The following is a 27698-nucleotide window of genomic DNA, read 5'->3' as shown; positions in this document are numbered from 1 at the left end:
CTGACCTTCAGTGAATAGTTGGAATTCTTGATGCGGCTTGACTTTTTCCGGTCTCGCTGCAGAGGTTAGTTACCCTTTTGGCTCCAAGCAGATCCTGGTCAAATCCCATCTGAGGTTCTGTGCACGCTGTTCTCCCAGCGTGTTGCAAATGTTTTATCCGAGTGTTTTTTCGTTGCCCCAAACCATCTGGTGGATCTTTGATTCTTTTTCTATTCAGTCTGTGAATTTTTAATGCTGAGAAATGGCATGGGACCTGGCAACCTCCACGATCCAGGATGGAACATGTGAGTGAAAAATATGGTGAAACAACAAATACTGGTCTTGGAAATCAATGGCCAAATATTTAAACATCAAGTTTTACATGTTGCTTTGAAATTATACAGTCTAGAGGACAGTATGGTTTTCCTGAAGAAGGTCAGTGTTTGGGCTAACAAAGTTTTGGGATTCCTATAGAGATATACAAAGTTCCAACTTGAAGAAAAAATTGAAACAGTAAATATGAAATCTACAAAATTGGGTAATAAACAAAGCAAAAATACACTGTGCATCACTTGAGGCATAAATGTGTAAATAAATACTTTTCACCACCTATGGTTTCAGTCATGTGTATGCAAATGCAAATAATCTGATCCCAAACATAAAGACTTTAAGCATAGTCCATCATTTGTAAAATGTTTTGATACTTTAGAATATTTATTACAAAAAACAGCAGAAGTTTGATTTAACTTTTGGTGTGGTGGCTCCAATTTTCTTTTTCTTCTGGTTGCAGAACAAATGTCATCTTATGGAGAGCTTCTATGAGGTACATTTTTCTTTTTTAGCTTATTGAGCACAAGATAGGTAGCTAATTTATTTTTCAAACAGGGTAATTGAAATTGTTTTACATGAATTATTAAGATATAGATTTTAATTATTAATGTTACAAATAAAAAAAAGACATTGAAAGACAGTATCTAATCGAACAAGTTACAATAAAGCATTTTGAATCTATGAATGCATTTTTCTTCTTCTTCCCACTCTCCTTTCTAGATGCTGCTCATAAAAAATTAAAAGAAAAAATATGTGAATGTGTGATGCAATTTAAATACCTAGAAATATTAACGTCTGTATTGAAAATCACTTATTTGACCATCGGTATACTGGATGTATGTATGTATGTATGGATGGATGTATAGATTTGTATGGATATATCTATAGATGTGTTCATATATGTAAATACCTGGTCTGATTGCCCCCCCTCCCATTTTTTTAACCAGTTATATATATGAAATTTGTGATTTTGACACAAAGAATGTAAAGGTAACCAGTTTATTACTGCTCAAGCCTTTTATGGCAATTTTTTTCTTCCAAATATATTATACAGTTATATACGAGAGGAAATGTTTTAAGACTTCATAATTGTAAAGGAGTTAGAGCCTTTAAATCTGAACCAGGGGCTACCCAAATAGATTTGGGGGCGTGATCATGACGTCACATCCTCGCCATTTTCCTGCTGCTGTTGTTGTTAGCCTATTAGCTAAAATATCAGCATTTGCACAGAGAAAAGGCGGGTCTGCGATACATGTACCCCGCATAGCTCAGCTTCTGCAGTGAGTTCATCGTGACTGTCGTTCCTGCAGTCATGGACGAGGATTTCTACAGCGGCCCAGGCGACTGGGAGAGCTCAGACGTGAACGTGGTGAGGAACCGGGGCTTGTTGCTGTGTGCGCCCGCTCCTAGCGACAAGAAGACCGGAAGCTTTTAGCTAAATAACCGGGTTTGACACACCGAGAGAACGGCTCTTTCAGAGTGTGAACGCTGAGCACTTTTCGAAGTTTTAAGACCCTCCTTTTATTGTTAACTTCGTCTTTCGGCCAGTATAACAGAAGTGTTTCAAGTACCAAAACAGTTAGCTTTGTCACGGGCTAGCATCACTTCAAAATAAAAGTCATAACCAAAATAGCCTTTAAAACAAAAATTAAACCTCATGTGGTTTATTATTGGGTTTTTATACATTAAGGTGAAATGTAAAATAAACCAAAACAAGGATTTTTTTATAATCATGATTTTTTTCTTACCCAGTTTTCATTTTGTGCGGGGTCTTGTGTGTGGGCTGATGATTTATTTTGAATTTAAATTTGTATGTTTATTTAAATCTTTGTTTTTAACTGTAAAGCGCTTTAAGCAGTTTAAACGCATGACAAGTGCGTTTTTATTAATAAAGCTTGATTGAATTTGTTGTAGATGATCTCTTTCTTCATCATCATACTTTTAGCTCGTTTTTTTTTTGTCCTATAAATGGGCTGATACTATGATTCTTTTGCCCTGATTTTTTTCATTAAGGAATTTGTCTGGGTTTATGAATCCATTAATGCTTATTGACACGTTTATGTGTTAAATTGAATGTTGGAGCTTAAACGTTCCTGTTACAGGAGGACGGTCACATGGAAGGAGAGACCGATGGTGCAATCCAGGAGGCTTGTCTGCAGAAGTTTTCCAGCAGGGATTACATCATGGAGCCTGCTATCTTCAGCACCCTCAAAATGTAAGCTTCTGGGGTCCAAATCCAACAGTTTAGTTTGTGTCATTTCTTTTATGGCGTTCTATATTGGTGTGAAGATTTGCTTTTGTCATATTGTGGCTTCTGGGAGACTGACAGCCGTTTTTGGTGTTGCAGGTACTTTCAGGCCGGTGGCTCTCCAGAACATGTGATCCAGCTTCTGTCAGAAAACTACTCTGCTGTGGCTCAGACTGTGAATCTGCTCGCTGAGTGGTTAATCCAGATGGGTAACTGATTCAATTATTTCCTATTTCCTGTATTTGTTTTGGAGTATGCTCAATCCTCATTTTTCCTGGTTGCAGGTGTAGAACCCGCTCAGGTCCAAGAGCGTGTGGAAAATCACCTGAAGAGTCTCCTCATAAAGCATTTCGACCCCCAGAAAGCAGATTCTATTTTTACTGTTGAGGGAGAGGTGAGCTCTATTTATCCTATATTTTTTAATGGATCCTCCAATTAAAATTGAACCAACATGAAGCTCCCATGATGCTTTGCTCCGTGTTTAGACTCCAGCTTGGCTCGAACAGATGATCGCACACACAACCTGGAGGGATCTTTTCTATAAACTAGCTGAGGCTCATCCTGACTGTTTGATGCTCAACTTCACAGTAAAGGTATCACAGTGGTGTTGTTAGGGCTGAATTAAAATGTACTTTTTTACTGCCCTGAAATGATTAATTAGGACTTTTTATTTAATTGTTAGATAAACTAAAGCAATCTTCTCTTCTGAGTTTTCTTCTTTACCATAATCTCAGAGTTTTTTAACATTACCCCTTTGGAGCATTTTGGCACCTTGAAAATAAATTGAATCTTTATTATCTTTCGGTATTTCTGCATGACACAACCACGCAAAGTTTTACCTCCAGTTTTCTGTTTTTCCTCTCAAACGTGTAGCTTATTTCTGATGCTGGTTACCAAGGAGAGATCACCAGTGTGTCCACAGCCTGCCAGCAGCTGGAGGTTTTCTCACGGGTGCTGAGGACATCTTTGGCCACTCTGCTCGATGGAGGAGAGGAAAACCTGGAGAAGACCCTGCCAGAATTTGCTGTGAGGCTTTTGTGTTACCAATTAAAGCACCGTTTCTTTTTTTGTTGTAGTTGTAGGAGATTTAACACTTTCTCAGATTGTTCTGTCCTTTGTGTGCATTCTTACTTGCTGTTAAAGTTTCCACGTTTTCTCCACCATGTTGCTCTACAAACTCTGCATTTGACGCTTTTCCTCTGGCGTGTGGTAAAGCAGCTCAGCCTTTAGGGCCAACCTGATCTGCCTTTCTTGTCTTTGTTGGTTCCACTTTCTGTCACAATAGGAAATTTGGAGCAATCCTTTTTTTTTTTATCATGGGTGCAAAATCAGTTTTTATTTAGAGTAAATCTGGAATTAGATGTGTTTTTCATAACTAAATTTCATTTGATCACTTACTAGGACTTACTCCTACTCCGATCCTCTTTAGGTTAGAAAAACGTTCCCAAATGTTTTTTTTTAAATTATGATTATGCCATTTTTAGCCAAAATTAAAAAAATCCTGTCATTTTCTAGGATAGTTTCTGCAAAGCGGCAGTAATTCATTAGAAATTTGCCTTTTGAGTTGTGGGTGGGACTTTTGGCTCAGAGTAAGTGTGTCCCCACTTCCTGTCACCCATCTGTTTACCCTCTCTCCTGCTAGCTTTCAGCACCTTAAACCCTCAACCTGAGCAACATTGGAGCTATCCAGATGTACAGTTTAGAGCCAGGAGTCGGTTCCTAATTCTCAACAACTTGTTTGAAGAAATACATACCGGTAATAATTCTTAATAATCTGCACTAGGGAAAGAAGAGGTTGGATTCCCTGCAGAGTTGTTGGGTGTCTTTTCTAAAGCTCCAGTGGGCTAAACTATAATTCTACTTTTGGTTGTGTAGCACTTAGGGTTCCTGTGCTCCATTTGCAGAAAATGGTGTGTCATGGCGAGCACACTTACCTCTTTGCCCAGGCGATGATGTCCATCCTCGCTCAGGAGGAACAAGGCGGTTCGGCTGTTCGCAGGATCGGCCAAGAGGTGCAAAGGGCTGCACACGAGAGGTACACCCGTAGCAATGGAGCTTAGTCCAGGGGTTTGCAGGCTGCAGCACTTAAAAAAACGGACCGGAAGGTTTATTTATTTATTTTTTTAGGAGCTATAAAGTCTTACTTTCAGGAAAATAAGACAGATTTGTATTTATGTTGCTGTTACTGTTATGGTAAATATAAATAAACTGTTGTTTTTGGCTTCAATAAGATATAATCATTAAGAGAAAATAGCCTTTTTTTCAGATTATGAAATGGTTTATAATTTTTGGCGCGACTTCCTTTTGAAATTAAAGATACCAGGTGTCGCATAGGATCATGTCAAGGCAGCAAATATAGTAATGGGCAGTGTAATTCCAGCAGAGATTTAGAAAAAAAGTTTATGTTACCGTTTGCGGTAAATCGAACAAAGTGAAATTAAATCAGCGCTAATTAAGTGACCAATATATATATATATATATATATATATTTAACTCTATGGTGCTCTTAAAATCCTTTAATTTCTTCAAAAATAGAAAATATTCCTCAGTTCTGGTTGTTCTTACCGACTTTCAATCATTTTCTGTGGTAGACTTATTCTGTGCTGAAAATTTGCGACCTGGCTCTGGACGAAATGGCGCCGGACACAAACGCCTGGAGGCGGACTTTCCCAAACCCAAAAGTGTTCAGAATTGTAAAATAAAACATTTTATTAAAGCTTAAACTGAGAAAAAAAAACATAACTATTTGGGTCGCCAGTTAAAAGAAAGTTTTATCAGCGGACATTTGTCTTCTGGCTGTTGATGTCTGCAGCCAGGTCCTTTTGCAAAAGTCTGTCAAAGTTTTAGTTGTGACACTTGCTGAACCCCATTAGAGGAGTTAAAGGTTGCAGACCCCTGCTTTAAGCCTTATACTGTTAGAGACATCTTTAGGTGCCGCTCAGAAGTGAATTTTATAACATGGTTCGAGGGAGGAAAATTATTTTGATTTTGCAGCTAGAAATTGATGAATGCGTTCAAAAAGATGCACCGTTTAAGGTTTTACTCCCCGACATGCTATCTGGACCAACAGGATGTGAACTCTTGTCTCTTGTTTTTAATGGCAGAGGCCACGATGCCAGCCAGATCACCCTGGCACTTGGAACCGCAGCCGCCTACCCTCGAGCCTGCCAAGCTTTAGGTGCCATGCTGTCCAAAGGAGCCCTGAATCCTGCTGACATCACAGTTCTTTTTAAGATGTTCAGCAGCATGGACCCTCCTCCTGTTGAACTGGTAAAGAATCACTTTTCTTTTTTTGTAGTGTCGATAAAATGCTGTTATTTTAAACGATCTTCTTGTTTTTAGATCCGAGTGCCGGCGTTTTTAGACCTTTTCATGCAATCGCTTTTTAAACCCGGATCAAAAATCAACCAGGACCACAAACACAAGTACATCCACATCTTGGCTTATGCTGCCAGTGTGGTGGAGACGTGGAAGAAGGTACAGAGTTTGCTGACATCATTTACGTCTGCTTTTGGTGCAGAGGATACTTTTTACAGGATAGTTGGCAGCTGTTGGTAGATTATTCATGAAAAGCAAAATTCATGTGCGTTTTTTATGGCTTTGATTCACCTCGATAAGTTCTTTTAACATTTTCCTGCCATTCTAGAACAAACGGGTCAACATCAACAAAGATGAGCTAAAGTCCACGTCCAAAGCCATAGAGACCGTTCACAACCTGTGCTGCAACGAGAACAAAGGAGCCACAGAGCTGGTGGCTGAGCTGGGCACTTTGTACCAGTGCATCCGGTGAGACGAGGATCCAAATCAGTAAAACATATAAAAAATACGAGCTCAAAGACAGAACTGCTTCAAATACTTTAGTTCTCATGAATGTTCAGTTGGAAGCTCCAAAAAGGTGCACGTCTACAGAGGAAGAAGGGACACAGTTCAGCACAAATTGAGCTGATTTGTTGATTGGAAATGATGTTATTGAAGTTATCAGGAGCTAGCTGAAGCTCTCAGATCTCCAACTCTGTTGTTTCACACAAAATAAAACAACAGTTATTTACTTTGAAGACCGACCATGATAAAAATCCTGTTTTTTGGGGTTTTTAACAGGTCATTTTCTGATGATACATTAAGAAAATTAAGCTCCAATTTGAATTTCTAATTATTTCTTTATTCAAATCGTTGTGAATCAGGAGCAGATGAAAAAATGCAGTTTGAAAAAGTGCTTTTTTCTTTTTGCTGGGTTGGGGTTGTGTGGGGCTGGAAGCTAGCGGCAGAACTGGTAAACGGATAGCTCGGTTAAGGGTCAGGGGAAAAAGGGGCGGGGTTGCCCCGCGCCAACTATCCCATCTGCAACACAGATGTGAATTTCTACTAAACTCCTGCTGCTCTGCAGAAACTATGTCCTAGAAAACGACACAGGTTTTTGGATTTTGGCTAAAGGCAGCATCATCAAAATTAAAAGACCACTGGGAAGAATAGATAAAAGATGATTGGAGTGGGACTTTAACCTTTGATTTAGCATTTACTCATGGCTGAAGACGGTTAACAGACTTATTGTGACAATATAAATCATATTTAAAAAACTGTTCAACAGACAGTTTTGTTTTGTTTGATTAAAAAATAAAAACTCTTCAGCAGACAAATGTCTATACGTACACACACACACACATATGTATAAATAAATAGTATACACATATATAAAAAAATGGTTGCTGGAGCCCGTCCCGGCAGGCGGGTTAGGCCCTGGACAGGTCGCCAGTCCATCGCACACGATCGCTGCTCATCAACGTTAAATAGTTTCATCATCTTCTATACAGCAGTGGTTTTTAAGGATCACCACATGGTTTTCTGCTCTGACTTTGCTGTCTGGCTGTTTCCAGGTTTCCCGTGGTTGCCATGGGAGTTCTGAAGTGGGTGGACTGGACGGTGTCGGAGCCACGCTACTTTCAGCTGCAGACGGACCACACGCCGGTTCATTTGGCCTTACTGGATGAGGTATAGCATGCCAGTCTAAGGATTATTCCAGGTGAAAAGTGCAGTGATATTAAGCTTTTTTTCTTCAATGCAGATTTGCACGTGTCACCAGCTGCTGCACCCGCAAGTCCTCCAGCTCCTCATCAAGCTCTTTGAGACGGAGCACTCTCAGCTGGACGTCATGGAGCAGGTACGCCTCCACCTGAACTCTCAGATGAAGTCTGTGGGATCTCACTGTGACGCCGACATGCTGGTGATCTTTCAACCCCCAGATGGAGCTGAAGAAAACTCTTCTGGATAGGATGGTTCACCTGTTGAGCCGAGGCTACGTCCTGCCTGTGGTGGGATACATCAGGAAGTGTCTGGAGAAGCTCAACACCGACATCTCCCTCATTCGATACTTTGTCACTGAGGTAAAAGCTGCTTTAGATGCTGTGAAACAAACTGTGTGGACTATGCTAAATTTACTGCTTATGAATGATTTTTATGTATTAAATAATTCCAAATTATTCTCCCCCAAATAAATATAAACTGCTAGTAGAACCCCATGTTTACTTAGCATTACTGTACTGAAGAAAATGTTTTTTTTTTGTACTAAACTAAAGCTTTTAATAAAAATGTTCAGGGATCACTAGTTCTTAGTTTGAATCCTTTAAGGTTTAGAAAACGTTTGTTTCTGTAGTTGGTATTTGTAGTGTTTAGCACATTTCTGGATTTTTATTTGAAGGTACTGGATGTGATCGCGCCTCCCTACACCTCAGACTTCGTTCAGCTCTTCTTGCCCATCCTGGAGAACGAAAGCATCGCAGGAACAATCCGGACCGAAGGAGAGCATGACCCTGTAGCCGAGTTCATAGGTAAGAAACCACATCCGTGTCTCCAGTAGAACATGTGAAGCTTTGAAGCAAACGTCCTTAAAAGGACATTTGAACTTTTAAGTTCAGAGAAAGAGGAAGTGGTTTGATATGTTCAAAAGCTCTAACATGTGATTGTTTTTTGTTTTCTTCAGCTCACTGCAAGTCAAACTTCATCATGATCAACTGAGCTGGAAAAAAACAGACCTAAATTTTCTTTTTTCCACATGTATATTTGATTTAAATATATTTTTTGTACTGTTATGTTGAACATTTGTGTTGGATTCATTTCCTTGAAAAAGATTCTTGTATGTTCCTCCTCCTTTTAGGATAAAAAGTTTTAATAAAAACATTATTTAAAGTTAGACCCATGTGTGGCTCCATCCCAATGCACCATAATGAAGGGCTTCATTGATTTCAAATGTCTGATAATACATGTTTATTGGCATAGTTTGACATCTTTGAATCATTTCAAGTGCAAAATGAGCATAAAAACAGCAAGATGCAACTATCTGAGCTTCATGCTGAGGCACACAAGGCACATTTAAAAGTGAGTTTTCATTAGCGTGTAGTGCATCATGGGAAGTCACCCCACGTCTGTCTTTTAAAAAATTCAAAGCATTATCTAGTTAAAATTTTGTTGTTGCTTGAAAATCAAGAAATGAGCAACGAGTGAGCTCCTTAAAACAGCAGAATATTTATCATAAAAATCTAAAACAGATGTGATGTTGATCTGGAAGCCCTAGAGAAAGTTCCCTTTTTTTTATATTTACGAGTATTAAAGTTTCCTCTTTCCCTGATTTGAAAATGATGACAGCAGAAAGCTGACTAAAGGCTGATCTACACATAGTTTTTGGGAACAATCGGATCTCCATACATGCAGTCCTCCTCCACCGCCAGATTATACGAGCTGCCGCTTCCTCCTTTGTAGGCGCTGGTCACAATCCGGAGCCAGCCCTTCTCACCCTGACGAGAGGAAACGGATTCATTATAGATCCATGATGCAGAAAACAGAAGAGGAATCAGATTGAAGCATGTTTGTGTGTGAGAATCCCAATCCAAAGATCAGATATCTTAACTTTAAAATTACATCATTGATGCACAAATCACTAATGAATTGCATATAGACGGCGCAATAATCACGCACGGTTCATGTTCTACGCTGATTTACGTGTCCTTTGCGTGGTTTAAACCTTCCATGGTTCATCTGAAAATTTCTCGTAAAGACTACAACTTTTCTCACTTTTTCCACATTTATTCATTTATGACCAAAGCAATGTGCACAAAATCTACACGTGTGACGTGGCCTGAAGACTCACCCAGGGCTCTCCCCAGGAGTTGCGAACGATCCAGTACTCGACGCCGTCCTCCATCCCCCATCCTGCTACCGACACGATGTGGTTGATGAAAGGCTCGTCCTGGTACTCCGAGTATACACCGCCCGTGTAAGCGTCCAGTTTATCTGTGGCCATAATCCCACAGCTGGGCATCACAAAGGTCAGAGGTTATCTACTGGATCTGATTAATGGTTACTAAAACATCTGATGAAGAAAAAATGAACGGGTGGAGCAATGCGCGACTGTTCATTTGTCAGGAAGACAACAGAGGAGAGACTAAAACACAAAGCAGCTCGAGTATGAAAATAGATCATTACAACAGTAAGCTCTCAAATCCATCATTATCCAGGCAAACATCCCATTCTACCAAATAAACAGATATAAACAACTCAAGCTGGGAGTTTTAGCTTCAAATGGAAGACTCTTTATTGACGTGGAAGATTGTAATGTGTACGTGCAGAAATAACCTCTGAAAAAAATGACACCTTCAACTTTTACAGCTTTAAAATACAAATGTAGATGTTAAAAACCTGAAGACCTCCTTTTAAAGGTGAGTACAAACTATTAAAGACCAGCTCTGATTATGTTTTTGGTGTTTTGTGGCGGACATATTTAGAACATTCAGCTCAAAACTGCATTTCTGAGTATTTATTTAAATTGTCATGAATCAGGAGCAAATTCACAACAAGGAGCTTTTTTTGTCAAACCAGAGTGGTTGAGTCATGGATTTTGGACTTGAAATATTCTTTCTCTAAACATTTTTCCACTCATCCAAGTGGCTTTCTCCAAAAATGATGATTCAATGAAGCCACTTGGAGTGAAGCGTTTGAAGTCTAAGACTGAAATTCAAGACGTTACCTGGACGTGAATGCATTTGCGATTGGTGCCTTAACCCTTGTGCTATCCTAGGCACTTTAACATTGGGGGTTGGGTCATGTAGACCCACTAGACAGTGCGCTGAACCTTTTTTCTTCAGTGATTTGTGAACCTCACTGGTGTCCATGGATTACATGAAATCTTTCCACCTTTATCATGGTAGGGATAATGTAAGGGTGGGGTCATGTAAGATAGCACAAGGGATAAAGTATTCTGTAAAATTGTAAGGCGACTGTATTCAAGCTTTGACGAACCTGATCGGTCCGTTGGCGTAGATCTCAGCCATCATCTTCTCTCTCCCGCTGACAGCACCGTAATCTCCGACCTTCCACAAGGTGTAGTTCTTCACCACATTGCACACTCCGAAGGTGGTGCAGGTGCCGCATTGGTTGAAGGGCTTGCAATCTTGAGGGGAACAGAAAAACCCGCACGGATCAGATTCACACCCGGAGGACCCTAACTGCGTACAGATAGGCCAAAAAAAGGTGGTGGCATAGTAATTTATGTTAAATCAAGATTTGAGACTTCTATTCTACTATCCGAATCAATCTGTAAGCAACTGGAGTTCTTAGCTTTAAAAGTTGAAATCGCTGAATCCCTCTGTATAACAGTTGTAGGCTGTTACAGGCCTCCCTCTGCCACTAAAGAGGCTTTGTCATCTTTGAAACATCTTCTGTCCAAGGTTCAGTTTACGGAGCTCCTACTGGCTGGAGATCTGAACAGGGACTGGCTAACCTCAGTTTCAGAGGAATTTAAAACTTTCTGTGATTCTATTAATCTTAGTCAATTGGTTAATGTACCCACAAGGCCAAACCTTAAACATCCAGAGAAATCCACCTTAATTGATTTAATTTTAACAAACGTTCCCCATAAATTTTCTGCAATTGGAGTTTTCTTTGCTGACATGAGTGACCATTGTGTTGTTGCTGCTTGCAGGAATACTAAAATCCCCCAAAACAAACCAAACATTATCTATAAAAGGAACCTAAAATTATTTAATGAGCAGGCTTTTCACCATGATCTATCTCTTATAGATTGGGAGCAGATAGACCTTTTACCAAACGTTGAGCTAGCTTTGACATTCTTTAAAGACACTTTTACCAACATTGTTAACAAACATGCTCCAATTAGAAGATTCAGAGTGAAGGGACGGGAGAATCCCTGGTTCACTCCAGAGCTGTCAGACACTATCCACATGCGTAACCTAGCATGGGCTAGGGCCAGAAAAGGTGATTCCTCCGTTGATTGGACTGCTTTTAGACAACTACGGAATAAATGTACCTCTCTTATCAAAAAAGCCAAATCAGATTATTACCTATCTGTCACAACTGACAATCTTAATAATCCATCCAAATTCTGGAAGGTGATTAAGTCTCTTTTTCTTATTAAATCTCCTCAAACTCTTCCAACATTTGTCCTTAAGGACTCAGTTCCAGTCCTAGACAAAGTTGATATGTTGAATTGCTTTAACAAACATTTTATTACAAGTGGAGACTTATTTAATCAAAAAGGTGCAGCACTCAATACTCCCTGCACAGATCCTCCTCTCTTCCCTGGGGATTCCTTCAACTTTACTCTCTTTACGGTGCAGCAAGTGCATAAGGCACTCAGGATGCTCGATCCCAGGAAACATCCTGGTCCAGATTCAATAGAACCTTTTTTTCTGAAAGCTGCAGCTGATTTTGTAGCACAGCCCCTTACAGTACTTTTTAACCTCTCAATCCAAAGTGGCGAAATACCTGCTATTTGGAAATCTGCCTTTGTTCGTCCTGTATTAAAGGGAGGTGATCCAGCAGTCCTATCTAACTATAGACCAATATCAAATTTATGTGTATTGTCAAAAATTCTCGAATCTCTTGTTAGCGATCAACTAAAAGACTATTTAACGATTAATGAACTTCTTTCAATGCTGCAATCAGGTTTTAGGAAGAAACACAGCATAATCACAGCCGCTACAAAAGTCGTCAACGACATACTTCTTGCTCTTGACAAAAAGCAACATTGTGCTTTGCTTTTTTTTGATTTGTCTAAAGCCTTTGATACTGTGGACCATGGGGTTTTAATGCATCGGCTTAGCTGTTTTGGATTCTCCAATACTGTGCTTTCCTGGTTTAGAAATTACTTGAATGAAAGGACTCAGTGTGTTAAATGTGATGGCTTGTCCTCTGAATTTTTAAATGTCCACAGGGGGGTGCCACAGGGTTCAATATTAGGACCTCTACTTTTCATTTTATATATTAATGAACTAGGACAAGATCTTCAAGATGCTAATATTCATCTTTATGCTGATGACACAATTATCTATTGCTTTGGACGAACTCCTGCGAAAGCAGTTGAATCTTTACAGAAAGCTTTTGATAATGTGCAGCTTACACTTCTGCAATTGAAACTTGTCCTAAATGCTGAAAAGTCCAAATTCATGTTCTTTTCTAATGCCAAAAAGGTGCCAGAAGATCTCCCTAAGATTCTCACTCTTCACGGAGATGCTATAGAGCAAGTACATGAGTACAAATACCTTGGGGTCTTACTTGATGACTCCTTGACATTCAAGCCCCACATTGAAAATGTTGTGAAGAAACTAAAACTGAAATTGGGTTTTCTTTTTAGAAATAAGCTTTGCTTCTCTTTCAAAGTAAAAAAAAAAGACTTGTGACAGCAACATTTCTATCTGTTTTAGACTACGGGGACCTTTTGTACATGAATGCTTCAAATCATTGTCTTTATAGATTAGACTCTGTGTATCATGCTGCTCTGAGGTTTATCACCAATTGTAGAGCATTAACACATCACTGTGAACTGTACTCTCGTGTGGGGTGGTCATCTCTGTCCACAAGAAGGCAAGGACACTGGTACATTTTTATTTACAAGGCCATGCTTGGACTGCTTCCCTCCTACATTGGAGATTTACTACAGAGGAGAAATGTTGATTCATATTCATTGCGTTCAAATGATCAACTGTTGCTCAATGTTCCATTTGTCCGCACAGAACTGGGAAAAAGATCTTTTTCTCACGCTGCTCCCACGTCATGGAACACACTGCAAAAAAACTGGAAGCTCCCTGATCTTATCTTTTTAAATGATTTTAAAACCAGACTGAGAGCACTTGAGGTCAACTCCTTTATATGTAACTGTTTTTATAATTGAATGTAATTTTATTTGTTGTCTGTGTTTGTAACTTTTTGCTGCCTCTTGGCCAGGACTCCCTTGCAAAAGAGGTTTTTAATCTCAATGGGACTTTCCTGGTTAAATAAAGGTTAAATAAAAAAAAAAAAAAAAAGTAGAAAACCGACCCTGATCTTTGGCCTGATAGTTGTTGCAGGTCTCATCCGGAATGCCGTGAGTGTGGGCAAACTCCCACACCCCAGTGTGATCTCCACCATGGCAGGAGCCAGCCTCGCCACAGTCGATCACATGCTGGACAGAAAGATATGCAGAAGGCCAGGCTGCTTTTCGCTTGATATTGATGCGATCTAGAAAACAAAAAAAAAGGGGGAACTGTCACATCTGTTGAGGAAGTCTGATGTCCAGACACAATGCTCTGGCTTAAAGATCCTACCTGCCATGGCACTGGTGCTGCCATGGGCCCAGCAGGATCCACAGTACTGGGGAATGTGCTGGTTCCGTGTGGTGCTGGCAAAGTTGACGCCGTTGATGCTCCTCCAGTCCCAGGACTTGGGCAGATCGGAAACATTTAAATATTCATGAGGTCGAGGAGCGGTCCTGTCAACACACACATCATTCAACACTTCTCTGGAGTTTTATCGAGTGGTGAATTCAGACTGGGAAAACCATTTGGTCTGGACCGGGTCCTGAACCTTGCGTTTGGTCAGTATCAGACTGCCCTCAAGTGGACATTCCTGTTCTGGGCTACAGCTTGTAAACAAAACCACATGACTAAAGATCTCTTCACTCATTGGTCAGGAATTACGAGGGCGGGGCAAAGCAACTAAAGGCCATGGATTACATGAAATCCTCTCCAACTTTATCCACCTTTGTCATAGTAGGGAGAACACCTCAATGGTCATCTTGACCCCATAGGATAGCACAAGGGTTACGAAGGTTCGCTAAAAACTGTTTGACATATAGATTATCGGGAAAACAGTGAGAAGCAATGTGTGTCACGTTAAAATTGTTTTAATGAGCCTGTATTCTTCCAACCACATTTCAATGAGTTGCTGTGTCTCATCGTTGTGGTTTTATGGCATTATTTTCAGACAATTCTGTTAATGAACTACAGGAAAGTGTGTAAGAAGCGTTTTCAGCGGCGTTGAAGTAAACTATCTAACAAGTAAACAGTTGGACTCTTTTTTTCTGTTTGATATCAAGACAATCGTTGCTTTACATTTGTCCGGCTCATCTGTTGCTTTATTCCTATTCTGTTTACGTCAGATACGGTGGCCGTTTTGGTTCAGTTGTTCTGCTCCGAGGACAGATTGTATTCAGACGAAACTCAGTCTGATTGGAAACAAACCAAGACCACCTCCAAGAGCGGTTCCTGGTCCCGGACCAGGGTCTGTTAGGGTGCATTCGGACTGAAAATTTGTTACGGATTATTGGGGGGGAAACAAACTCTGGTTCACTTTAAGCAAACCAAATGTGTCCAGTCTGAATACACACTTATTCAAGTTCAAAGTCCAATTCTGAACATTTTCTAAAGCATTCCTGGTGCTCTTTTAATCAAAATTATTTTTTTTAAGTGTTGTTTTATAGGACATGGTTTCTGCAGAGTAGCAGTAGTTCATTAGAAATTCACCTCTAAGTTGTGGGTGGGACTGTTGGCATAGTGTAACACAGCCTCCCCTTCCCGTCTGATTACACTCTTTCCTGCTAGCTTACAGCCACTTGCACCCCTTACTAATGCAATATTGGAGCTAACCAGCCGTACAGATTTGATCCAGATTCCAGCTTAGACAAGGAAAACAAAGACGTACATGGATCTATTTGTCTACAAGTGGATGCATCAGAATGGAGGGAGCTTGTTGCGATCTTTTCCCAACCACATTTTTTCATCTGTTTCACAATTATTTGAAAAAAGAAAAACTATTTTGTGCTTTTTTTTTTAGAAAAAGGCTACAAGTACAACACAGTTTTCATCAGAGTAGGTCTTCAATACCAAAGACTCTCAGACGAAATGTGATCTGTAGAGCCTTTTTGTACAATTAACTTCTGTTTCTAATAGTTGATAGAGTGAAGACGCTTTTTGTAGATTTTCTGTTTCACTTTCTTTTCCCCGTTGTTGAGCGACTCAAACACCTGACAGACACCGAGGGAGACTTTGGTGTTCTGACAGCAACATGTAGTTACAAATCCTTTACTGGCAAAACAATAGAAACAGCAGCAGTGTGTGATAAAGATACTTCCTGTTCCTCTCAGATAAAAAAAAAAAAAGAAAACTCCAGCCTCCTTATGGTCTGATGACTCATCAAACCTCGTGATAACTTTTTGTTCCTCTTTCCTGATTTTTTTTTTCTTTTTTTTTATCATGGCTGCTGTTACAGTAAATCTGAGATTACACATAAAGACAAATGTAGATCAAAGAAATCCAAATCCTTGTGAACGCACTTAAAGTCTAAAACTGTAAAAATGTAATAAATGCATATTGTTATACATAGCCTATAAACAAATAAAATGGTATAAAAATGAACGTATTTTTTATAACAAATAATAAAAACATATTTGGTTACTGGTATGGGTTTATGTAGATCGGAGAGTGTTTGGGGTAAGAAATGTTTAACAACACTTAAAATTTAGATCAAAATGTGACCTAGACCATCTTTTTAATTTTATAGAATCTTTACTTTTATTTTTTTCCCTTAAAATTACGAAAAATATATATGTTCTTTTCACTTTATTTGATCAAAAATAATCACTACATTATATTGGAGTGTGAATTTGTTCTTTGACAGAGATGATCTGATTTATGCTTAACCGAGCTAAGAGAACCAATCCGGCTAACAATCCAAGCTAGCAATTCAGCAGTAAAAAAAATGATCATAAATGATAAATAAATCAACTTTTTCCTGTCCCCCTTTTCAGATTTTTTTTTTCTTCCAGAAAATCGTTGGTTGCTGGGTAGTGTAGTTCCGCCAGTCAAACTGACCTGACTCCGGACAGGTTCGTCCCGGCTTTGCGAACATAGCAGGGCTGTTTCTTGTTGAAGAACACCCCGGCGGAAGCGGAGGACAGCACCGCCGAAACCAGGACACCGACCACGGCTGCCTTCCCGAACATCTTCCCCGTTAGAACTGAAGACCTGCACGCAGACAGAGGACAAACGGGCACGTGCGAGCTCAGACGACCTGCGCACTGACGGACTTTCTGTGGAAGATCGCAAGAACTTAAACAAGTCAAGCGGTTGTAAAACGAAAAGTCACATGACCGCATCAGCAGCTCGCGCGCCACATGTTTACAGGAAGCCTGAATACAGCTTACATTTTTGCATGAATCTCTACAGTTCTAATGGGTTATTCTGGTAAAGCATCCACGTGTCTGCACCTCCCCATTTGAACCCTCTACAAGGTTATTACTGTAAATTAAACAAACAAAATAACAAAAAGTTTTATGATCACATGACATATAAGGCCATGACTCAGCAAATTAATGTAAAAAAATAAGACTTTTTTTTCCCAAAAAGAAACTGCTTTACGCAGATTGTTTTGTCCACGAACCAACATAAAAATATATGTAAATTTTCACTGCTTATAAATTAAAATGTATTCTTATTTAAATTAAACATGTATAAATTATAAAGTGCTTCGTTTATTTGATAAATTCTAAACTTTGTTACATGAAAGTTTAAATAAAGTTTGATTGAAGAGTGACGTCTAACAGATGTTTTTTCCTCACAAATTTCAATTTCAACTTTTTAGTATAATGTAAGGACACATTTTCATTACGAAAATCTGTGAAAGAAAAAGACCGCTTGAAAATAGGATGAATTTTACATTAATGTGAACAAATCTAAGTTTAAGTCAAAACATTGTTTTTCATTTTAATATTTGTATCTAAAATCGATCTGAGAAGATATTACAACTAAAAATGGAGGAATTTCTCCTAACATGGATAATCCAAATTTGGTCTTTTTTAGTATTGACCCAAACTGGCTGCTGTCACTTTTTAAAAGACAAAGCAGTCACTGATAAGATGCAGATATGAACCATATTCCATCATCACAGCTACGGGCAGAATAGTCAGGGATAATGCTTGAACGCAGTTCGGAGACTTTATTATAGAAAATGCAAAGATTATCAGAATAAAAAGTGCATTTATAGACTAAAAGTCAACTTTAAAGATAATATGCTTTTATAGAGTACTACACGCACAAAAAAAGACAGTTGGCACCCCCCAAAAAAGATTGTATTTGTGCATCAATCAGACAAAGATCGATCAAGCCCATCCAACATCATGAAAGTGTAAACCGAGTCCTCCATCGAGCTGCAAGGATCACAACTGTTCGAAGCAAGATGAAGACAATTGTCATGGACAGCAAATAGAACTGTGCAATCAAGTACATTTCACAATTTCTACATTTCACAATTTCTAAGACAGCATGTATGGCGTTATCCTTGGATTGCATAAAGTATCAAATTCTCAGTGAAAGCTAAAGCTTGTGAGGTATGAAGTCAAATCTGAAACCTGTTAATTAATACGGTTACAGGAAATCTCTGCTGAAGCTAACACGCTGACACCTTCCTGCAGAACATAACCACAGTAGGAAGGCGAGAGCCTCACACATGACGAGTTTAAAACAAAATAATGAAATCAAGGGTGTTGTGGCAGTGGACCAGCAGAGGAGTGAACAGCTTCTAAACAAGTCTCCTTCTCTTGCAGTCACGCTCCATCTCGTCTTCAGCCCTGCTGGCAGGAGCACCCAGAGGAGACACTTTGTTCAGCAGGGAGTCTTCTGATGCCTGACCAAAGAGGGCCATGAGCAGAGCAACGCCAAAACCAGTGGCACGCTCCCCCTAAAAAGAAAAAAACTTTAATACAGATTTCTGAAAAGTTATTTATTGTTGTTAAAGAACATTTGTGAGCTTCTTTAGAAGAACAAAAAACACAAAACCAACACAAAGCTTCCACAAACAACTCACAGGAAATACAGTAAAAGGTGTTTTCAAACAGAAACGTTTCTACTTAAAAAAATTCAAAACCTGTTAGATCATTCATTTACTCTGGCTAAGTGGTTAATGAATTGTAAATATAACCATCCTTCTGTTCTGCCAGGTCAAATCTTAGAATTATGAGAAGTAAAACTTTTCAGTTTGAAGTCTTTAAACCCCATTTAACCTTCTGCTCTTTTTTTTCTTTTGCTACATAAAAACATTGAACATTTAGAAATTTTTGTGATCTGTCCGTCCCCCTTCATCACAGGATTCTTTTTAATATAAAGATGTCTGGGTTGTGAGGACATTTCCAGACTTGTCAACAAAGAAATAAGATGCTGCATCGGGTCACATAACAGAAGCATGTCATAAAGCGATTTTCTGGTTTTTGAAAGAATAATTTGACAGAGCTGGAAATGTGTATTTATTTGCAGCAAAAACATATTCAGGGAACAGGTTTAGCGTGACACGATGACATTTAATTTATGATGGCACTTCATTAATCTGGCAGTGGAAATGATCTCATCAAATTCACTGAAGCTTAATGAAAATTGTTTTGAGTCAAAGAAAATTGTCATTAGAAGCCTGTCAAACTCAGTTCTCTTTTAACCAAAATAAATTAGCTTAACAAAAAAAATGACAAAGTACAGAGGATTTATTTCATAAGACAACTCAGCTTTGGTCTTTAGCTTTCTGGTTTTAAAGGCTCACACAGGTTGGACAAATCAACTGTAGGCATCGAGTGTAGAGCTTAATTCAACTAGAATGTTTTGAGCCTGCAGAGTTGTAACATGTTTTTCTTAAACAGGTTTCTGTATTATTTGAAAATACAGCAGATAAAATTTAGCAGTAAATATCGTTGAAAATTGTGTTGTCATGGTAGCAGGACCTTCCCAGACTTTGCAGGCACCAAACCACCTTAAAAAGGCTCTGCGGTCTGACGGAGTCTGGCCTTCTACAACCCCCTCCTACCAATTACATTTCAAACTAGAGAACGAGAGAATCTAATGCTTTGGACTGATAAGATACTCACAGCATGAACAGGGGAGGCGATGTCAACGTGGACCCAGACGCCGGGCCAGTCAAAGCCCAGGTGAGAACCAATAAAAAGGCCGGCACAGGAGCTCTGGGCGTTTTCCCGATCCTACAACAACAGAAGAAACATATTTAGTAATAATTCAATAATAATTCAATCTAATATACAACTTTCCAGTCTGTAGCACTCCACACAGCTATATGAACGTGTCAAACAGTTTCATTAGACAAAAGCGGCTATAGGTGTAGAGCCGAAGCTCTTTCTTCATGAGGTTCTGAAACTTTATTGCGCCAACATACAAAGCCAGAAAATTCTCATTTTTACTTAAACGTGAGCGGAAATGTAAACAAATCTCATTCTCAAGTTGTTTACCACGAGCTGGGGAAGTAAATAAAAACAAATGTTACTTAAAAATTGCCATTAATGGTAAAATAAAATCCTTAATACAAAATTGCAAAGTGAGTCAAAAAGTGAAGATTTGAAGGCCAAAGTTCTGAAGTAAAGATCAGAAGGAACACCACGAGTCTCCGTTTCAAATTAAACTGCATTTTACATCGTTGAGCAAAGTGAATTGTTGCATCCTTTTTGCACATGTTTACACTTCAAGTGTCAAAAATGTGTGTTGTATTGCTTTACGTCAGGCTTAGTATGAGCCAACCGAAAGGTCTGCTTCACTCTTACTTGCTTATTAGCAAATAAAAATAAAGGACTTTTCTAAATTTTTGGTTGTTTTTAATGCTGCTTTGTAAAACAAATTCTGTACCGAACCGAAACAAAATCGAATTGTTGCATCTCCCATGTTTAGCAAAGAGAAAGTCCTGCTCTTGTGCATTTCATTTTGGAAAATCCTCTAAATCGTCCCGAGTTTCCGACTGGAAGTTGTGTTTGCTAGGACATTTGGAAGAATCCTTGTCACTCACAGCCACAGAGTTCTTCATGTCAGCCACAGCGGAGGTAAACTCGCTGAAGTGCAGCTCAGGACAGAAGACCAGAGGGTGAGCCAGATCCCCGCTGCTGCGGCCGGCACGAACACAAGCCACTTCCCACTGCTCGCTGTTGGTCATCACAGCAGCGTGGTACTTTCCTGTGGAGATTCCCTACATAAGAAACACAGACAATTTAAAGGATGTTCGGGTGAAAATGTGGGTGGATGTTCTTTTAACATTCACCTGAGCTCCTGTCAGTGTGGCCATATCCAAGATGATATCAGCAGACAGGTCCTTGCAGGCGTAGACAACCCCGTCAGCAAGCACCAGCCTGCCCTCTGCATCAGTGTTGTTGATCTCTACGGTCCTTTAGAAACAAACTCACATTTTGAGGATTGCCTCACATGGTTTGGCTTGGAAACCGATCTAAAACATGAGCCATAAGCAGCCACTTTGTCACAACAAGCATCAAATTAAATCAAGAATTCCGTCTCTGGGAAACTGAATAAAATGTAAATCCTTTTTAAACAAAAACACTCACTTTCCAGAGTACAGAGTGTGGATGTCATCAGGTCGAGTGGCTGTGGGTCCAACTGAATTCTCAGCGAGGCAGAACACCGCGTGAAGGTTATCCTTGAAGCCCTGAAGCGAGGAGAACATTCATTCTAAGCACAAAACCTCTGACGTACAGACGAGGCTCAGAGACCTCTGGCATGGAACAATACAACAGTTTTCCTGTCTCACCTGTTTAATAGTGGCTTTAAAGGCTCCCAAAATGGCAGCCGCCCCCCCACAGTCTCTCTTCATCCCAGGCATGGTGGTCTAAGAGAAGAAAGATGTGTACAGGTTTGACCTCTGCAATTGTAATTCATTCTAAGTTATATGAGATCATTTACTTTTTTATTTTCCATCTCAGAGTGCAAAGTGGAAAACAACTAGAATCTACCAGACTAGGGGTGCTCATTACGTCGACCAATGGGGGACCTGTGTGGAGTTTGCATGTTCTCCCCGTGCATGCGTGGTTTCTCCGGGGACTCTGGCTTCCTCCCACCGTCCAAAAACATGCTTCATAGCTTAATTGGTTACTCTAAATTGTCCCTTGGTGTGAATGTGAGAGTGCATGGGTGTATGATTGTGGCTCTGTGACAGACTGGCGATTTGTCCACGGAGTCCCCTGCCTTCGCCCTTCGCAAGTGGTTAGGATAGGTTCCAGCAGCCCCGTGACTCAGAAAGGGAAAAAAAACGGGTTTGACACGCAGAACGGTCAATCGAACATCCTCTGAAACAAACGTCACCGTGTTTAACGACAATGAGAATCTTTTACTCTCCCTCTTCTCTTGGCACACAGTGGGGCTTCTGCTGGTGTTCCAACAATCTGTCCTACTTGTGTTTTTTCCCTACCTACACTTACGGCACACGCACATAGCGAAATTGTCATTTCTTTCAGTCTTGGCGGCCCGTCCGTAATTCTGTTGATCCCCCTTGTGGTTAACACCAGCCCTTCAGTTATCGCTTCGGAGTGAGGCTGCACTGCTTCTTCAATCCAAACCCTCAATGCTAAGTGTCCGGCAAGGAGCCAAAAGGTCCAATTTTTACAACAACCATTGGGAATTGAACGTCGTAGTGTGGAAACCATTAGGCCACTCTGAGACGGACCGATTTGGTGACAGGTCTGCAGTCTGTCGCAGGGCACATCTAAATACATGTTAACAAAAATTACTGTGAATTTCATGCCTGAAGAATAGAAATAAAATGTAGTAAAAGTCTGAAGACACCTCTTTAAATCTGGGTTATATAAAATGTTACATATTCACAATTAACCGCTTACTGTAAACTTCTAAATGTGAATCATGTGAACAGGAAAATGGTTCTCTTATTCAGAAGAACAAACCTGTGTGAGGAAAAACAAATGAATCTGTTCCTCGCTCATGTCCACTCCTCTCAAATGATTTATAAATAAGTGGTGCCAGATTGCGTCTGTTTTTAGAAAGTCCTGGGGGCCGCATTAAAAAATTTTTTTTGAAAGGAAATGTATATCCTGGCCACATCAGCGTTTGGCCCTTGAGCTGGTCTATGTAATAACAACTGCAGATCTGTCGTTTGTACTGGGGGAATTGTGCGTACCTTTCCTTTGATGCTAAGTCCTCCTGTGTCATACACGATGCCCTTTCCCACCCATGCAATGGTCTGGGTCGCCCCGTCCGGCGTGTGGCTCAGAACTGCCAATGCTGGAGGATGCTCTGCTGCCTTTCCCACACCATAAATACCTGAGAGGACAAAGAGAAAAACGACTAAGTGTTACTTCAACTCCCAGAGAAAATCAGACCGAGCTGCAACATTTGTGGGTTTTACAAAAATCAGACTTTAGGTTTGACAGAGATTCCTGTAGTTTGTCATTTCAGAGACACTGGCAACATGAAAATCTACTTAATGTGAAAAATGTAGGTCTATATTCACAGCCTATGCAGAGTGCAACAAACAAAGTGCATTTTTAGGTTGTCCATATCACCTCTAAGCCCAAGTTTGCCCTCTCATAGTATTTACTCCACTAGGAAAAATATCTACTTAAAATGCGATATTGTGGGGGAAAACACTAAAATAACAAAACAGATGAAGGACATCAGACGGCAGCAAATGATCCAAGTCTCTTCTGTTCCTTATAAAATGAAGAATTCAGGAATGTTTGAAATTAAGCCACAGATTGTTAGAGAAGACATTCAGTGAGATTTATGAAGGTCTTCAGTTCAGGTTTATTGCTTTTAGATTTTAAATGGGTCAAAAAAAAACATCTCCTGGAGTTTCCTTAATCCAATAAAACCCAACCGAGATTTCTAAATCATATTAATCTAATGACTTAGTTAATATGCTTGCAGGTGTGTTTTAATGCATCTTATTATTCACTAATACTTGTGTGTGTGTGTGTGTGTGTGTGTGTGTGTGTGTTGGGGTTAATGGGGGTCATGTGAAGCCCTTTGTGCAACTAAGATTGTATGAAAAAAGTGCTGCTTTACAACAAAAAGTGAGTCTTGAATGCACCCAAACCGGTTTTCCAAAGCAAGTCCAAAAGCAAAACAAGTTTCCAGCATTAAACTAATTCAAACTCAGAAGACGTTTTATTTAATGTTTTTGTGCCGCTTACAACTAAATGATTCATCTGTTTCACTATAGGTTAAGTTTCCTTTAAAATCAGGAATAATAATAATAACAAAAAAACTGGACTGCAGAGTAACCCCCCCCCCCCCCCCCAACACAAACTTTACATTTATTCTTTTTTCCAATTTTCAACAAAAAAAAATGATTACTGAGAAAATGTCAATTTTAGAAAGGGAATCTGATATTTTACATTTCAAAATCGGATTCCCTTTTTACACTAAACCATTGAAAACACAGACTGCATCAACAGCACAACAAAACGAATCAAATAAAGTATTGGCTGAATGAAAAGACTTCCACTCGGGTCGTACCTCCAAACCCTCTCTGCTTCAGCTCCTCTCCACGAATGATGACTGGAGTGATGGCGAGCTCGTCTCCAACAGCTTTTATTTCCTAAAACCAAAAGGGATCAAAAAAGCTGCTAAGAATAATAATAAAAAAAAAACACTTAAGTTTGGCTACACTTCACAAAATTACCTCTGTTTTTGATTACAAGGATAAAGAATTAATGACACGTATCTAATAAGAGAGGGAATGACTGGTTACAGCTGCATGAAAATCAGCCTGTTTCCCTAAAGACTGACTTACATCCAGGAAGTGGTCGGTGTTCATCTCATTGCATGGTGTGTCCACGATCCGAGCTGCTAGCCGAACACCATCGGCGGTGTTGGAGAGACACTGAACAGAAGAAAAGCTTTGAAGCTACTGCAAACAACTGGAATCGCACAGCCCTGAAATGTGCGGCACCAATAAATCAAGTCACTGATGTGTTTACCTCAAGTTCTGCAGGATCCAAAGAACTGCTGTCGTTCCCAACAATTAGAAACTCCACAGTTACATGCTTTTTGTCGGTCCTGCGTGAGGCGGTGGAGCGGCGTGAGAAGATGGGAAAAGCCCTTGCAATGGCACAGCTGGAAGCAAACACGTCTGAGCGCTCACACACCATCTGGACGGGAATGAAAGAACCCCGTTTGATAACAAGCTTCTCTACTGGATAACCCAAAAACTCCCAGACGTACCAGAACAAAGCAAGACAATAAAGGACAATCACTAATAGTCAACAGAAATTGAATACACTGACCACAATGCAACGATTGCTGCCTCCAGGAAGGCAAGAACGAACTATGCGAGAAAGAAAGTGGGCAGAAGAGGGGCTGTTGTGTCTGCTGACGCGTGAAGGAAGGGCAGCCACAGCGGCTTGGTTGAGGTACAGGGAGCAGCTGTCCGTGGGGTTTGGGTTCAAAGTACCGAGAGCTGCCTGCCAGGTCTGAAGAGACAAGATGCAAGAAAGAAAAAACTGTTTAGGTTCTCCACAAACAACCCACTGTAAAGGAGCATGCAGTCTAAACAGATGCACTACTTTAAAACTACAACTGAGCATCTCTATGAAAGTTGTGTGTTTGCCGTTTTTAACGTGCTCTTGTGGCGGTTTCCTGATGATGGAAAATTAAGCTAAAAATTTCATTTCAAGTATTTCGTTATTCAAATTTCTGTGACTCAGAGGTAGAACAAAACATGGCGTTTGAAAAACATGATAGTTGTTACATAGAAAATACTCTGGGCGGACAACAAATTCCATTTTGATGCATCCACTCGTAGACGACTAGATCCACGTTAGTCTTCTTCGTTTTCCTCCTTCAAGCTGGTGGGGTTACTCTGCGTCAAAAGTCCAACCAAAACTCAGAGGCGATTTTCTAATAAGCTACTTCTGCTCTGCAGAAACTATGTTCCTGAACATTAAATATAGATCAAAAGATGATCGGAACGAGTCTTTAGTAGGTTAAATTTAAACCATGTTTGAATTTTATTTTAATTTTTTTGATTAATTAACTTCCCTTTCAAATTTGTTTGGATAGGAAATAGCGTTTACATATTTAAACTGAAACAAGGGGAGACTGTCATTTTCAAAATTAAGAAATTTTGCACAAAGCAAACAGGACAAGTATTGAAAACTACTTGCCTGAATTGACGTCAATTTTTTATTTTTAGAAAACTCAGCCCCTAAGACTACACAAATATCAAGGGAAAACAATATTGATAAGTGTAAAATGTTAAGTAAAGCAGCACATCTGCTTTGTCAAACTTGACTAATAAAACATAGTAATAATGATAATCCGTGGTGATTAATATAAATATGTGATGACTGAATGTTTTACAGTATTTTTGCGGGCTCGTACTGTCATATAATTCTATCATAGAAAACCAGGAAGTGATAGAGGCTTAAACTGTTAGAGCTCCAAGATGCTGCTGGGTAATTACTGCTGGAACCTTTTAATTAGCAAGCAGCCAACTTAGGACTTAAATAGACTTTTGCTGTTAAGTCAATCATCGCTGACTGACCGAGTCACCGACGGCGTCAACTGCTAAAGGCACCAGAAGAAGCCTTTTCTTTTCAGTTACGTTGCGTTGACTAAAAAACTAACACAATTTAAGTCCGTATGAAAAAAGGAACAATCTTAGATATAATGCACGTGGATTTAACCGTTACTTGTAAACGTGCTTTGAACTGTGACAGAAGCTTAGCTGTTAGCTTGAGCTAGTTGGCTGGCTGCCGCGCGCTAAACATCACCTCTTTGCTGACGGCATGCTGCAGCTTTCCTTTGATTTGGCTCCAGTTGACTTGCTGCAGGTTGCTCAGCTGTCCAATAATAAGGACAGGGCGACTATGAGGCTCCGAGTCACCGGCAGAAGGTTTAAACTCCAACATCACGTTCGCCATTTTTGGGACTCCAGAGAACTACGCCGAGAGAAGAAGGCGACGGCAACTCGCAGGGGACAAAAATGCTTTGATGCGCTCAGACCAGAAGCTAAGCGGTCATCTGTCGACCTCTACTGGTGAGAGGTGGGAATTAAACGTAGCGCATAATTTACTTTTCTTTAAAATAAAAAAGTCGATTTAATACTGTTTATATAATACATTTTCACCTCATCTCACAAAAATGTATTTATCACAAATGTAACTCAATTTAAATGAGTCATATTGCCAAGGAGTTCTGTATGCACAAATAATCATCTAAATCTACATTTTCTTCCTTTTTGTGCTATATTTCCCCAAAGCTGCAAAGAATTCCTTTAAATCCAGTCGCACTTTCTTAAAATGGTTTATTTGTAAATGACGAGTGTAAAAATAAAGCAACAGGAACACATGCAAAAATAATGGCTGCGTTAAAGAACATCTCATAAAAAATGTACGCCATAAAACTGAAAAACCTTTACATTGTTCAATCCCCACAAGCAGAATCCCAAAAGCAGATACTTAAGCAACTTTTTAAAACATATTTGAAATCATAATTGAGTCCAAACTAAAATTTTATTTCATTAATAAAGATGAATATTAAATATTTTTCACTTTTTCTCTTCCTTATAAGAGTCAAAAAGATGATTTGCATTTAAAAATTACATTATACCCGGTACAGTACAATGCCTATGAAGCTGTATTTTAGAAACACAAAAGTAAAGTTTTTTCCAATTTTTAGCCTCAGATGTCAGTTTTTTTACTCAGTGGTCTGGAAAAATCAAATGGGTGGAACATTTTTCGTCCATCAAATCAAGAACTTCCGTAAATAAAGCAGAGAAACCCATGTACAATTCCAACTGCAGTAACTTTGTGAAGCAAGTAGATTAAACCAAAACCATTCACTTTATTAAAAATGCAAAACCCTTCTTATCATTGCTGCAGTCTGAAAGTACTCAGCTCTTCAAAGAAACTTTCTTCTGATATTAAGTTTTTATTATTGTGCATTCTTATTGTTTTTGCTTCCTTGCTGCTAACAAAAAGCAAATTCGTTTGACATTAAAACACCTATAGTCTGACAAAGATTTAGCCAATCATGTCCACTGTGTGAAAAGATTTATGAATTCATTTGCCTTTAGATTTGCTGCTTTGATTCAC

General features: G+C 39.5%; 3 protein-coding genes across 4 annotated transcripts; 1 reads left to right on the top strand and 2 right to left on the bottom strand.

Annotated features, from left to right (window-relative positions):
- The first annotated feature begins 120 nt into the window (after positions 1-120).
- Positions 121-8741, top strand: nelfcd (negative elongation factor complex member C/D). 2 transcript variants are annotated; one of them, XM_078947610.1, is made up of 16 exons: positions 121-284; positions 770-802; positions 2412-2524; positions 2657-2766; positions 2842-2951; positions 3043-3150; positions 3431-3583; positions 4462-4592; positions 5662-5827; positions 5900-6034; positions 6204-6343; positions 7429-7543; positions 7617-7712; positions 7795-7935; positions 8250-8379; positions 8532-8741. In XM_078947610.1, exons 1-16 carry the CDS (start codon positions 276-278, stop codon positions 8564-8566), a joined length of 1725 nt encoding a protein of 574 aa, XP_078803736.1. In that variant the 5' UTR covers positions 121-275; the 3' UTR covers positions 8567-8741. The 2 variants fall into 2 exon arrangements, with proteins under 2 accessions (XP_078803736.1, XP_004069158.1); XM_004069110.5 differs by lacking the exons at positions 121-284; positions 770-802 and adding an exon at positions 1447-1678.
- Positions 8742-8791: 50 nt separating this feature from the next.
- ctsz (cathepsin Z) lies at positions 8792-17186 on the bottom strand. Its single transcript, XM_023955174.2, has 6 exons — positions 16690-17186; positions 14146-14309; positions 13880-14059; positions 10844-10994; positions 9696-9858; positions 8792-9342 (listed from the first exon to the last, which is right to left on the bottom strand). The coding sequence occupies exons 1-6, from the start codon at positions 16971-16973 to the stop codon at positions 9217-9219; spliced, it is 1068 nt and encodes a 355-aa protein (XP_023810942.1). The 5' UTR covers positions 16974-17186; the 3' UTR covers positions 8792-9216.
- A 611-nt stretch (positions 17187-17797) lies between these two features.
- Positions 17798-26584, bottom strand: npepl1 (aminopeptidase like 1). Its single transcript, XM_004069109.5, has 12 exons — positions 26376-26584; positions 24888-25073; positions 24582-24752; positions 24395-24484; positions 24118-24199; positions 22778-22920; positions 21398-21475; positions 21195-21295; positions 20897-21020; positions 20648-20824; positions 19725-19835; positions 17798-18553 (listed from the first exon to the last, which is right to left on the bottom strand). The coding sequence occupies exons 1-12, from the start codon at positions 26523-26525 to the stop codon at positions 18395-18397; spliced, it is 1572 nt and encodes a 523-aa protein (XP_004069157.1). The 5' UTR covers positions 26526-26584; the 3' UTR covers positions 17798-18394.
- Positions 26585-27698: the final 1114 nt, after the last annotated feature.

Source organism: Oryzias latipes, chromosome 5 (genome assembly GCF_053564925.1).
Source record: "Oryzias latipes strain Hd-rR chromosome 5, Olatipes_Hd-rR_3.1".
Taxonomy (NCBI): domain Eukaryota; kingdom Metazoa; phylum Chordata; class Actinopteri; order Beloniformes; family Adrianichthyidae; genus Oryzias; species Oryzias latipes.
Note: the sequence above shows the minus strand (reverse complement) of the source record. Positions and strands in the feature narration are given on the sequence as shown.